General features: G+C 44.6%; 2 protein-coding genes across 2 annotated transcripts; one reads left to right on the top strand and one right to left on the bottom strand.

The window, feature by feature from the left end:
* The first annotated feature begins 2,860 nt into the window (after window positions 1–2,860).
* LOC119336338 (phosphatidylinositol transfer protein 3-like) lies at window positions 2,861–5,483 on the top strand. Its single transcript, XM_037608331.1, has 5 exons — window positions 2,861–2,920; window positions 3,695–3,871; window positions 3,952–4,050; window positions 4,133–4,222; window positions 5,190–5,483. The coding sequence occupies exons 1-5, from the start codon at window positions 2,861–2,863 to the stop codon at window positions 5,481–5,483; spliced, it is 720 nt and encodes a 239-aa protein (XP_037464228.1).
* A 4,462-nt stretch (window positions 5,484–9,945) lies between these two features.
* LOC119338012 (probable aldo-keto reductase 1) lies at window positions 9,946–12,302 on the bottom strand. The gene is made up of 7 exons (XM_037610302.1): window positions 11,957–12,302; window positions 11,685–11,852; window positions 11,401–11,610; window positions 11,111–11,283; window positions 10,799–10,895; window positions 10,566–10,719; window positions 9,946–10,248 (listed from the first exon to the last, which is right to left on the bottom strand). Exons 1-7 carry the CDS (start codon window positions 12,014–12,016, stop codon window positions 10,073–10,075), a joined length of 1,038 nt encoding a protein of 345 aa, XP_037466199.1. The 5' UTR covers window positions 12,017–12,302; the 3' UTR covers window positions 9,946–10,072.
* Window positions 12,303–13,195: the final 893 nt, after the last annotated feature.

The following is a 13,195-nucleotide window of genomic DNA, read 5'->3' as shown; positions in this document are numbered from 1 at the left end:
AAGGATGTTCCTGTCCGGCATGAAAGCAGTTTGGGATTGCTGCACCACAGAATGCGCAATCTGTGTGAGCCTATTAGTCCCGACCTTGGTAAAGATTTTGAAACTAACATTGAGCAGGCAGATCGGTCTGAACTGCTCAATCCTCACAGCATCCGTTTTCTTCGGGAGCAATGTGATAGTTCCAAAATTCAGGTGAAATAAGTGAAGCTGTCCAGAGAAAAGATCATGAAACATAGGTAGTAAATCCCTCTTAATAATGTGCCAGCATTTTTTATAGAACTCAGCCGGGAACCCATCCGGACCGGGAGCCTTATTGTTTTTCATTTGTGCAATGGCCTCGAACACTTCCTTATCGGAGAACGGGGCAACCAGGATATCATTATCAGCAGCAGACAGTTGAGGCACGTCCTCAATCCTGGACTCATCGAGGGACACACAATTGTCCTCCGGTGGTCCAAATAACTGTCTATAATAGTCGGTAATATAAGTTTTGAGATTATCCTGACCTAAAATAGTACCCTCATCCTGCTCTAGCTGAAAGATCCGCTTCTTTCTGTGCTTACCATTAGCAATGAGATGGAAGAATTGAGTATTCGCGTCCCCTTGGAACACCTTGCGGACCTTAGCTCGCAAAGCCCACTTCAATTCTTCTTCGCGGAGAAGTTCTTTCAGCCTCTTCTCCGCCTCACTTTTGACCTGGAGTTCGGCAGGTAGCAAAATCGAGGTTTCAGCTTTTATGTCCAGGGCCTGTACAAGAGAGAGGAGCCTATCCTTCTCAATCTTATACACCCCACTGAGGTGCTTAGCCCAACCCCGTAGGAAACTTCTCAAATGCCTTATTTTATTCTGCCAGCGCTCGACCGCCGTCCTTCCTCCTACATCCTTGGCTCATTCCCTGGCTATAAGGTCTAGGAACCCCTCGCGTTCGAACCAGGCCATCTCGAATGAGAAGGTGTTTTTGTTTCCCATATGGTTCGGCTCCCCCGAGTCTACGAACAATGGTGTGTGATCGGATATTCCCCGCGTGAGAGCTTGCACTGTAACAAGAGGGAACTTCTGTTCCCACTCGACGCTAGCAAGAACTCGATCAAGCTTCTCATACGTCGGGTTTGGCAAAGCATTTGCCCAAGTAAACTTTCTACCAGAAAGCTCTATCTCCCTTAGATCCAAGCTTTCGATAATGGTATTGAACATAAACGACCACCTGCCGTCAAAATTATCATTATTTTTCTCCTCTCTCCTCCTAATGATATTGAAATCACCCCCGACCAAAATTGGAAGCTGTTCAGACCCATAGATCCGAACAAGGTCCGCCAGAAACTCTGGTTTAAGCTCGGGCTATGCGGCACCATAAACTGCCACCAAAGCCCAGTTGAACCCATCAACTTTAGACCGAACTCGAAACTTTACGGCGAAGTCACCCATTACCACACTCCGGACTTCAAGGGAATCACATCTCACACCCAGTAAGATACCTCCCGATCTACCTCGTGGCGGGAGGCAATGCCAATCAAAATCAATACCACCCACAAGAGAGGAAAGAAACTGCGGCGCAAAATAATACTCCCTCCGTTTCAAATTATATGAAGTAATAGCTCTGTTCGGAGTCAAGTTTATAGAAAAATGTGCTAATATATTTCACCATGTTCATACAAAAATGTGATAATATCCATAGTGTTAAATATATATCGTCCGGACATATATTTTATGATGAATCTGAAGAAAATAATTTGGTGTTATAGATGGTGATCAAACTCAAATGATTTGAAATGAATGGTGTATATAGTTATCACCTTTTGTCCCTTCAATTGCTGTTTTGTAGCGTTACAGGAGATTGACAGCAGATTTTTCTAAGGGTTGTGCTTTTTCATTGTGTGAACTGCTTGTGTTTTATGTATCATAGTCTGGTACAGTGATTAGCACCACGTCGATGGGGATTGACATTTGGCTGGTGTACGTACTGAACTGGTACATGATAGTAGCAAATAGGGGAAATAGGCAACCATCGCCTTGCACTGATAGAGACAATTTGAAGTTAATGCTCTTGTTGATTTATGTGGAAATAGGGTTCAAATATTTGTGGTCTATAATTTAGTCAGAGTTCACAGTAATGGTAGGTAGGATTCATTGTTAGGTAATCTTCGGACATATACACTTTGGAGTATGAATATTTACGCACTTCATTTCAAACTATTTGAAATTCTAGCTTTGTCTTAAGTCAAACTTCTCTATATTTGACCAATCCTGTAGAAAAAAGTGCTAATCATCAAATATTTATAGTTTAAAAATATATTTTATGATGAGTGTATCAAAGTTAGTTTGGTGTCGTAGATGTTGATATATTTCTTCTGACTTGGTCAAACTTAAAGAAGTTTGAATTAGGTCAAAGCTAGAACTTGAAACGGGGGTATATTGTTATTATCACCTTGTGAGCAACTGTAATTGCCATTTTATAGTGCTGTGGTTGAAGTTTTTACAATACCAAAAGAAAAGTGAGATAACATCAAGCATCTCTTGTTGGATTTGCAATCAATTTTCAGAGTCTTAATATTTTTCATCCAGGATGTTTCTCTCGAAAGCCACTATAAACTTATTGGAAGTCTGGTCAAACAAGAAATTATATTTTCCATACATATGCGTTCATATCAATTGTTCACAATCAGGCATGTATATTAATTGGCCATCATTTCAAATTATGTTACTCTTCAATAGATATTTGATAGTTCTTGCACGTACTATTTAAAATGTAACTGCACCAAACATTTGAGGTGGGTTTGCACAAGGATTGGCCGTTGTCACCTAATTGTTTTCCATATACCTTTTCTGTTTAAAGGTTGAGCATCATTGAGTTAAAGAGAACATGTTTTGGAAAAAGCAAGCTTCTCATTTCGATTCAGATGCTGAGCAGAGACAAGCAAAGGTATTTTTTGAAAATTATCATATTCTTGTACCTTGTGGAACTATTAGCATGCAGATTTTATGGCTTCTAGTAAATAAATTACAATGTTGACCCCCCTCCTAATAAGAAAAAGAAAAGGTAAAAGAATTCATGGTGGCTGCATTTGCCTATCTCAGGCTTCAACCTTAGTTGCATTTGTAATAAAATGAAAATGGTTAAACTGTAATATAGCCAAGTAGAAGCCTGAAAGATCATGTCATGGTAAATCAAGAAGAAAGGGGCATTAGCCTGGGCATTATGCACTTCAGTTACTTCCTTGCAAAGGATGATCACATCTCACCCTCTGATGATAATGACCATTTGACAAAATTTGCCGTCTTACTTAGCATAGTCTTTTGTCAGCAACTCAGAGTTCACTTTATCTACTAGTTAAATTTTGTTTTGCACAAAATCCCACAATGCGGAATTTTAGGAGTGCGAAATGTATTTTTTTAAAGGACACGCATTCTTTCATCTAGCTGTACATATACCAGTATGTTGCAAACCGTAATCCACTTTTGAACTAGAGCCCACAGGAGCTCTCTTATTAGGAGTCATTTTCATCTTTCCACTTCACTGGAAGCTCGTAAGGGGACTACGCGGTGATAAAAAAATACTAGTTCAAGGAACTTGTGTCCATCGTTATCTGTATAAAGCATACAGTGTTTATACGTATTTATTATTCTAGTCTGTTACTTCAAACACGTCTACTATTTTTCTCATCAATTATCTCATGTAACAATCTGCTGGGAATAGATCAAGGAACTGAGAGCTGCTCTTGGGTCTTTATCTGTCCGTGGAGAGAAATATTGCGATGAAGCATGCTTGATAAGATACCTCGACGCCCGCAACTGGAATGTTGACAAGTCTAGGAAAATGCTGAAAGAAAGTCTCAAGTGGAGGGCAACTAAGAGACCTGAGGATATTCGTTGGGTAATTTTTCTTTTCATTTTCCTTGCTTGCATTCATCAAGTAGCTAAACTCCACATTAATTGTTTTATTCTTCATTTCAGCCTTATGTTTCTGTGGAAGCAGAAATAGGTAAAATGTACAAGGCAACTTTCACAAATAGAGAGGGTAGAACTGTGGTCGTAATGAGACCGGCAAAGCAGGTAAGAACTCAACATGTTCCTTGGTTCAAAACTGCCAGTCTCCTAGAACTCACCTGTATAGATTTCGTTGAAACACTTTCAGAATACATCGTCTCACGAAAGGCAGTTGCAGTATCTTATATATACCTTGGAGAATGCAGTTCTCAGCCTGCCTGAAGGTCATGCCAAAATGGTGTGGCTGATAGACTTCACAGGATGGACACTGGCCCATGCAACCCCCTTCAAGGCTGCCAGAGACGGTATGAATGTCCTGCAAAACCATTACCCAAAGAGGCTTTCAATTGCATTTCTGTTCAATCCGCCTGTCGGGGATATACCCCGCAGTGTAACCCGGCCGGAAGTATGGCCCGCCCGGACTTGGCGACTCACTAGTGATTCGCCCTGACTTGGCGACTCACTAAGTGACCCGCCCGGATTTCTCGACTCACTGATGACCCCGCCGAGCCTGGCGACTCATGGGTGACCCGGCAGGCGGGTCAGATGAATGACAAAGCCCAAGGCCCAGAAGGCGACTCACAAGAAGACCGGCTCTTGGTACGGTGTCCGGTGGACTGGCTTGAGAAGGAAGGCATAAGAAATATTTTTCTTACAAGGAAAGCAAGACAAGGATTCCACTTGTAATAGAATAATCCTAATCCTTCTAGGACTCCACATGTAACCCGCTCCTCCAACTTATATAAGGAGGGGCAGGGCACCCCAAGAGGGACAAGTTTGAGAGAGACAAGTCAATAGCTCTCGAGATAGAGGTAGCGAAAGAGCACCCTTGTAATTGTGATCATCATCATCATCAATATCAATGAAGCAGGATATAGTCTTTTACCTCCACTGTGAGGGGCCGAACCTGGTAAAACCTCGCGTCTCTTGATTCCGACCAACCCCGTTCAAGCTACTACCTAGTTGTGTTGGCCTCACGACTAAGTCCTCACACTAGAACATCTGCCGTGACAAAACCACGACACCGCCCAGAGTATTTGAGTCTTCTTTTAATGTGTAGGCTTTGAACATTACCGCTTCGTAAAACATAGTGTTGCATGTCCCCTTTTTATTCAGGAAGTTCTTTTATTTGAAAAATAAGCTATAGATCAATACAAATAAGTACCATACTAATTTTCCAACTTACATGTTTTAAATTGTTTCAGCTTCTCAAAGTACTGGTTGACCTGAAATCAGCCCAGAAATTGAACTTCGTGTACAAGGAGAACAAAGAGAGCATGAAGACAATGTACAACCATATTGATCCAGAAATCCTTCCTATGGAGTTTGGAGGGAAGAACAATGTCATGTACAACCATGAAGATTACTCTAAGTTGATGACAAAGGATGACATCAAAACAGCAAGCTTTTGGGCAGCAGATGTTAACCCTGTCGCCAAAGTGGACTGGGTTCCTAAGGTTAAACCGCAGTCATCACTAATTGTTGCTAAAGCAAGTTGAGGAACATCGGCCAGCCATCTTATCCGTTATTGCAAAAGTTGGCCGAGGAGCTTTAGTGAGCCGTTGTGACGGTTCTTGGTAAAGCTCTGAAAGAGGAATGTATAGATAAGTTGAGGATGTTTGGATAATAAATGTAAGTGCACAATATCTTGCTTTTGATGTTAAAAAAGCTTACATCCGTCCCAAATTACTTGTCTTAGACTTTCATAGATACTCCCTCCGTTCCAAATTACTCGTCGTGGTTTTTTGAACTAAAACCATGACGAGTAATTTGGAATGGAGGAAGTACATATGTATTTAACACTAAAACATGTCTAGATACACAAATCTAAAACAAGTGAGAGAATTCCTTATTTAATATTGTCTTAAATTTTCTTTCCCTATTTAACGCTGAAAGACTTTTTCTTCCTTATCTAACACATAATCTAAATTTGTTTCTTTTACGACACTTTCGTCCATTTCGACTACTAACGATGGTAGATGACACATGAAAAGACGACTTTACCCCTGATGCAACTTGTGACCAGAATTCTTCGCATGACCAAAGAAGCAATTATTTACATGGCCGTGGAAGGTGGCGGGCAAAAGAGAGCAGCAGAGCTTCCCGTCTTTACCCATGATGCACATGTACATACGCACATACACATGAAACTGGTCTGCGCTAGCGTCAACTGAATCGATCAGGTCGATCTTCATCTTCTTGCTAGAGAGCAAGCTTAGCCACCCCAACCCACATGCATATACACAAAGTGTTTACAGTGTTACGTGTGTGTGCTATTGATACAAGAATCAAGCAAGCAGCCTGCTAGTCTGCTTCTTTGAGCTAGCTTTGTAAGTAAGCAACGTGACGCCGGGCAGCTTGGTGGTCAACTTACTAAACAAACCTGCCAACATAATTTAAGTTGCATGTTAGTGACCGCGTGCGCAATCAGGCCACCACTGCAGTACATTGTTATCGTTAGTTAGCCAATCTACAAGTCAACCAACCATATATACTCGTGTCCTGCGAAGACGCAGAGGTGGCTGCACGCACCAAGCTACCAGCACATCAATCCAGATCGACAGGAGATGATCGAGCTCAAAACGTAGACACTGCACTCCTAGAAAAAAAGGGTTTGTCTATTGTCCTATAGTACCTCAGCATCTGCACATATACCGTTTCTTCATGGATTTAAATACCTGACGGTGTCATCGCACACTGAAACTCAATTCTTCCTGTACTAACCATGAAAAACGTATTGCCTTTTTAGTCAAGTGAATAATGTACTAGGAGTAAAATCATCTTTTCAGATATCAATTAACACAATTAGTAGTCAAAATGAACGAAACTGTCACAAAGGGAGCAAAATTTAGATTTGGTGTTAGATAAGGAAGGAAAAGTTTTTGAGTGTCAAATAGTGAAACACAATTTAAAATAGTGTTAAATAAGGAATTCTTTCAAACAAGTAATTCGGCATCTAGTTATTACTAGTCTATCTGCAAATAAGCAATCTCACAAGTCACAACAATCCCATATTCCCTTGGCCAACAATTTGAAGCCCTTTGACGCATATCAGGACTCTTAAACCGCTTGTATACATCCGGACCACGTGGTCTGGACATGTTGTGCCATCAAACGCGGTTCTGTATCAGTCCGCTCTGCGGTCCAAACGCACTTTCTCCTGCAAAGTGAAGATAAAACTAGGTGGGGGGATGGGGGGTTGTAAGAGTCCACACAACAGCCACGCAAGACTCCGACACCCGAGGCCCACCAAATCCCCCTTCCGGTCCCATTTTCTTCCAATCCGCCCCTTCTCCCCCTTGCTTTGCATCCACACCCTCCACCTCCATCGCCGCAGCTGTTGTACCTCTCCAACCGCCACAGAGGCATTGTCGGACGTCCGCAACCAGCACCGATGCTCCCGCTCGCCTTTTACGACGGCGTTGTCCATCCTGGAGCCGTTTGTATACCCGGGTACTCTCCGCCCCTCTTTCGACGACCTCCATGGCGGACATCATGCCCGACAGGTGTTCGGTCAAATGCCATTTAGTTTAATTTCGGACGCCATGTCATTTTTCCAAATTACTAGGGATGGCGGGGTACTCGACCATGGAGGATGACTTGTTATGCGATGCGTGGTTGGACGTATCCACGGATTCATAGGCAGGAGCAGAGGGAGGTCCTGATGGCAGCAAGTGCATGAATCGTTTCACGCACGAAAGCATATTCCGCTCTACGACATGCATACCATTCAAGAACACAATGCGAGATCATTATCGTATCGCAGGTACGCCATTGAGACCATCATCACCAAGTTTTGTCACGTGGTTGGTCAGCTGGAGGCAAGGTGGCCCTTGCACGCGGCAGAGAGGAGATCGTAAGGTTTGTTTCATCCTACTCAACTTGTTCAAATTATTCATTCACTCAAAGTTGCTCTAAACATTGTGTAGTCCGTACGCACTACCGTGGTGTACCACAGGAAAGAGGGATGGCCATTTAAGTACACACACTGTTGGATGAAGCTGAAAGAGTAGTATGTGTGAGACGACATGATCCGTTCATGAAAAACTTGTTGAACATCCGGTTAATCTCGTCAAATTTGAGACATTGTTGTACTAGACTTATTTGCATGCTATATATGGATGATTTGTGCTATTTTCTATCTGAACATTGATGAATATCAAGTAGTTTGCATGAATTTGGTCCGCTTAGTTGAAACCCGACATGAAATGTATGCGGTCAGTGTTGGATGGCCGCTTCCCGCATTCGTGTCGGTGGACTGGACCCCCTATCCGCGAGCAGATGCGGGAGGAAATTTGCAGGTCGGGCGTTGGAGATGCCCTTAGAGCATCTCTAGCAGATTCTGCGAACCGCGGTACCGCAAATTTCGTTTACGGATACTGTAAACCGAATTTGCGGTGTCACTGATAGCATGAAACATCAGATCCGGTCACACATACCGCATAATTTAAACCGACTAGTTCGCGCCGCATACAATACCGGAATTCAACATAGTTCATACGACAAACTTAAAACATACAAGTTAAAAACTAAAATCTACACATCACCCTTCTTCACGCTGAGGTGGCACTCCATCAAGGAGTTGGAGAGGACGAATGTGAGGTCGTACTCCTCCTTCATCGCCTCCAGTCGCGTTGCAGCATCTTCTTCGACAGCGACCGACTCCTTCGCCTTGAAGAACGCGCGCTCCGTCGCCCGGAGACGCTTGGTTGTCGGCCAGAATATCTCATGCAGGCGGTCGAAATTGCGCCATGCCCGACGGTAACCGCTGCTGGAATGCGCGCCGCGCTCTTGCGCCACTCATCCATCGGTGGGTGGAGGGAGGAGCTCCCAGCCTCATTGTCATGGCGACGCTTGCACGGCGGCAAGCCGACGCGCCCCCTCGGCCACCCTCTCGCGACCAGCGCTCGGCATCGGGGCATGCAGGGTGTGCTTGTGCGCGCGGCAAAGTACGGCCGAAGGCAAATGTTGATACCAAATTTTGGCACGGTCAAAGACATAATTAAGATGATCTCAAATGGGAAAGTGTTCTAATGAAAAAGTTCTGTATTATCGACATGAACATCTTTGAAGTTTGGGCCATCGCCATCCGATCTCATCTCAAAGGCTCTGAAGTTGTGTTCGAAATACTAAGATTTTGTATCCAGAGCACTGTTCGGCCAATTACGCCTCAAGGACGGCCTCAAATGAGAAAACTTTCTACACAAATTGTCTTCGCCTCGTCGAAACGATCGGTTTTGATATAAAGATCGTCTCAATCCAAGATTGTATGTAAAAGTTAGAGTCACCTGAGTGCGGCCCTATCATGGGCCAAAAGTGGCGAGACGCATCAGACATCATGTCTGATGGGTAGCACAAGTAATAGTCTGTCTTGTGCGAACGATTTAGTCCTGAAGATGGCCTCGAATCGAAAAACGTTCACATGAAAGTTGTTTGTCTCATTGAAACAGTGAAATTTGCTTTTGGTCGCATCTTCATCTGAGGTTGTTTGTGGCCTGTGAGTGTCAAAAACTGAACTGATGTCTCAGACTTGCCTAAATTCGAGTTCGGTTAATTTTGGAAAGTTTTTGGACGTGATTTGGAGTCCTTTTCCTATACGGGAAGTCCAGCCGCCTCATAAATACGAGAGGTAACGGCCGATTGAACAACACACAATCGAACAACACATCTACTACTTTTTCGTGTTCATCTATCCCCTATCCTTGTATCTTTATTCTCGTTCTTCGTCGTTCTTCACAATGGAGGGATGTGAATCAACGAGACTCTAGGGGCGGTTAGGTCGACCTAAGGCAGCCCATAGCCGCCGTGCGTCCTGACGGGGTCCCTCCCGGGCATATGGGGTTTTGGGTCAACAAAAGCGCCCGCCAGATTGTTTATGTACCGCGCTTTCGGTCGGGTCACCTTCTATGTGAGCTGCGGTGCATCACCCCCGACTCAAGGGTACACGATGACGTGTTCGTGTGCGAATAGCAAATAAGGAATTGTTTCCATTATTTAGCACGGAAAATTCACAAGGTACAGGCAGCGCCATTCAGTACAACAGCAGATAGCATGGCATGGCTCGCATGTCACCGTTTTTTTCATAGTTTTACTTCTTTGGTGTGTCTGCATGGTTCCAGTTGGTATGGGCCAAGGAAGTATAACTCCTTCCACCGGCTACATCTTCTTCACGTATCTGGCTGCTAATTTCTTCCAGGTCATCTTCTGTGAGCTTTATCTTTAAGGAGTCAATGTTGGAGTCCAGGTTCTTGATCCTGGTTGTTCCTGAGAAATTACAGAGCATATTTGTCAGTGATCAAATGCCAGTCTACTCGAGAAACGAGCTTGATTGCTGATGCACTTGTTTGGAACTTGGAAGTGACTACAATTATAAACTAGGACATGTTTGGAGGTATTAAAACATTGGAACAAACTGTAGAGTAAATTCATTGCCAAATAAAGCTGGACTGCAACTGAAATATTTCACTTCTACCAGAATGCATGCAAGAAAGATGATCTTGAGTTTTTTCGCCTATGAGGATTGAAAGCTCAGTAAAACCACCCTCTTGCTTGGTGACATGACAAGGGACTGCAACATTTACCTGGTATGGGAACAACATCATCCCCTTGATGCAGGACCCAAGCTAAAGCTAGCTGAGCAGGGCTGCACTGGTGCTTCTTAGCTAGCTCTTCCATTTTCAGATAGAGATGCTTGTTCTTCTCCAGATTTTCTGCCGAAAACCGTGGGTGCCTTTTCTGTGAGAAAGATACAGCAAAGCCTGAGTAACTGAAAAGAATTGACTGCTGCAAATGAAGCACTTGACTGTCTCGGTACCAGATTGGATTCAGCAGACACTTGCTCCGTGACTCCTCTTCCGCCGAAGAACCCACGGCCGATCGGGCTGTAAGGAACAATTCCAATCCCCAATTCTCTGGGGGTTTGTAGAGATAAAGCAGAACAATCAGCTTCCTCTCTTATTCTCTCTCGCGAGCAAAGAAGAGATAGAACATTCAAGCCAGCAATGGACCAAGGTACGAGACGATAAAGGTAAAGAGAAGGGGCCGTCGTCGTTGGTGCATGACAGATATTTCTCCATCATGTAACCTCGGCACCTCACAAGTAGAATGTGTAACTTAGAAAATTCACCTGCAGAGCGGCACAATCTCGGGCTCGATGTCGCGAGCCCACAGGGACCACTCCATCTGCACGGCGGAGACCGGATGCACGGCGTGAGCACGCCGGATGGTGTCGGGGCTCGCCTCCGACAGCCCGATGTACCTGACCTTCCCCTCCTCCACCAGCTTCTTGAGCTCACCGATCTGCAGAAGAAGCACGTCTCAGCATAGCAATTATAGTGAGCAACCGCATCAGTCAATCGCTCATGCATTGTACAGCTATTAAAACAGGATGAAGGGACTGATGAGGAGAGAGGAGACCGTGTCCTCGATGGGGGTGGTGGTGTCGATCCGGTGCTGGTAGTAGAGGTCGATGTAGTCGACTCCGAGGCGGCGCAGGCTCGCCTCGCAGCAGGCGCGCACGTACTCCGGCCGGCCGCACACGGCGCCCCTGCCCTCGTCGTACGCGTACTCCTGGATCCCGAACTTGGTGGCCACCTGCACCTGCTCCCTCGGCAGCTGCTTCAGCGCCTGTGGTGCACAGAGACAGACACACTCTTATTATCCTGCAATGCAGAGGAGGTAAATCAGTGAACGGAGCAGACCTTGCCGAGGAGCGTCTCGTTGGTGTGGGGGCCGTAGAAGTCGGAGGTGTCGAAGAAGGTGACGCCGCGGCGGAAGGCGTGCGCGACAACGGAGGCGCCGGCGTCGTCGCTGAGCGGGGCGCTGTAGGAGCCCGTCAGGCCCATGCACCCGAACCCAAGCTTAGACACCTGCTAGTCTCGTTCGTTGGATCATTAGTTAGACTTGTTAGATTCAGTGTCCAACAAGAAGAGAAGACAGTTAATCGGTGTGGAGGGGGCAAGGGAGAAACCACCTCCAGGCCCTGCGTGCCGAGCCTGACGCGAGGAATCAGTGGCAGTGGGGTTTCCTCCATGGCGCAGCAAGGATCGTCGACGAGCAAGTCACGGGGGCGGAGACGGAAGCGCCGTGCTGAATATTGCCGGAACTGCAGGAGCAGCTGTGAGCAGCGACGAGCGAACAGTGACTCGGGTGACTAACTGAGCGTATATGAAAGGTAGCAAGCTTCGGAGCATTTTATAGTTTATATATACTACCTCACTCCTCACTATGCATAGGTAGCGAGACGTTTTGGATATTTCAATATAGTAGTAAATAAATATAGATGCAGATAGTCAGATATAGATATCGGTAGATATAGATATAGATATTGGTAGATATAGATGTAGTTTAGATATAGATATAGATATAGATATAGATTAGGTATAGATATGAAAAAAAGGAAGGATATGGCCCAAAAATTAGACTGTTTCCTCTAACTTTCACACTACCCAAGCGTGGTGATAGCCACTATAGTATATACTCCCTCCGTTCATTATCATAAGATATTTTAACTTTCTTGTATATGCATGCGTTTTAATGTGTTTGTTCACTGAATTTAACTTGTATGTAGTTATACTGAAGGACCGTGATATTTGGCACATGTGTGCCATATAAGCAAAACTGCCACACCTCTACTTCTTTCACTTTAAAGTACCACACGATCCCCCTTCCTTCGACTCCACCTTCTCCCGAACGATCCTGCAGGCTCGCCCAAGACACTTGCTTCCCCCGCACATCTCGCATGCCCACCCCCAAGAAAACTGCCACTTCTTCATGTCTACCACATGATAAAAAAATTGCGCATGTGGGATTCGAACCCACACCTCCTTGGCACCAAAGCGTGCCACTACAACCAACTCACCCTTAGGTATTTATTGCTCAAACTAAAGAAACTAATCGTTTTGACCCTTTTTTTACAATTGTGTTACTACAAAAAAGTACAAAAAATTACCACGATTTTTTCTCAGGACAAAGTTACCATGGTATTCGCATGCAATTTATCAGGCCTGTGTTGCGTCAGTTACCATGCTATTTATGTAGAACTTACCAGTTACTATGTTTCAACAACAACACCTCTTTCAAAGTTACCACTGTGTTTTGTACACAAGTTATAAGGTTTTCGATGTGTAAAATACCGTGGTACTTGCACATAATTTATCAGGGTATGTGTACATTAACCTCGCCGTTGGTCAAAGTTACCATGGGGGATTGT

Source organism: Triticum dicoccoides, chromosome 7B (genome assembly GCF_002162155.2).
Source record: "Triticum dicoccoides isolate Atlit2015 ecotype Zavitan chromosome 7B, WEW_v2.0, whole genome shotgun sequence".
Classification (NCBI taxonomy): Eukaryota; Viridiplantae; Streptophyta; class Magnoliopsida; order Poales; family Poaceae; genus Triticum; species Triticum dicoccoides.
The sequence above is the reverse complement of the archived record's forward strand: the minus strand, read 5'-3'. Positions and strand labels throughout refer to the sequence as shown.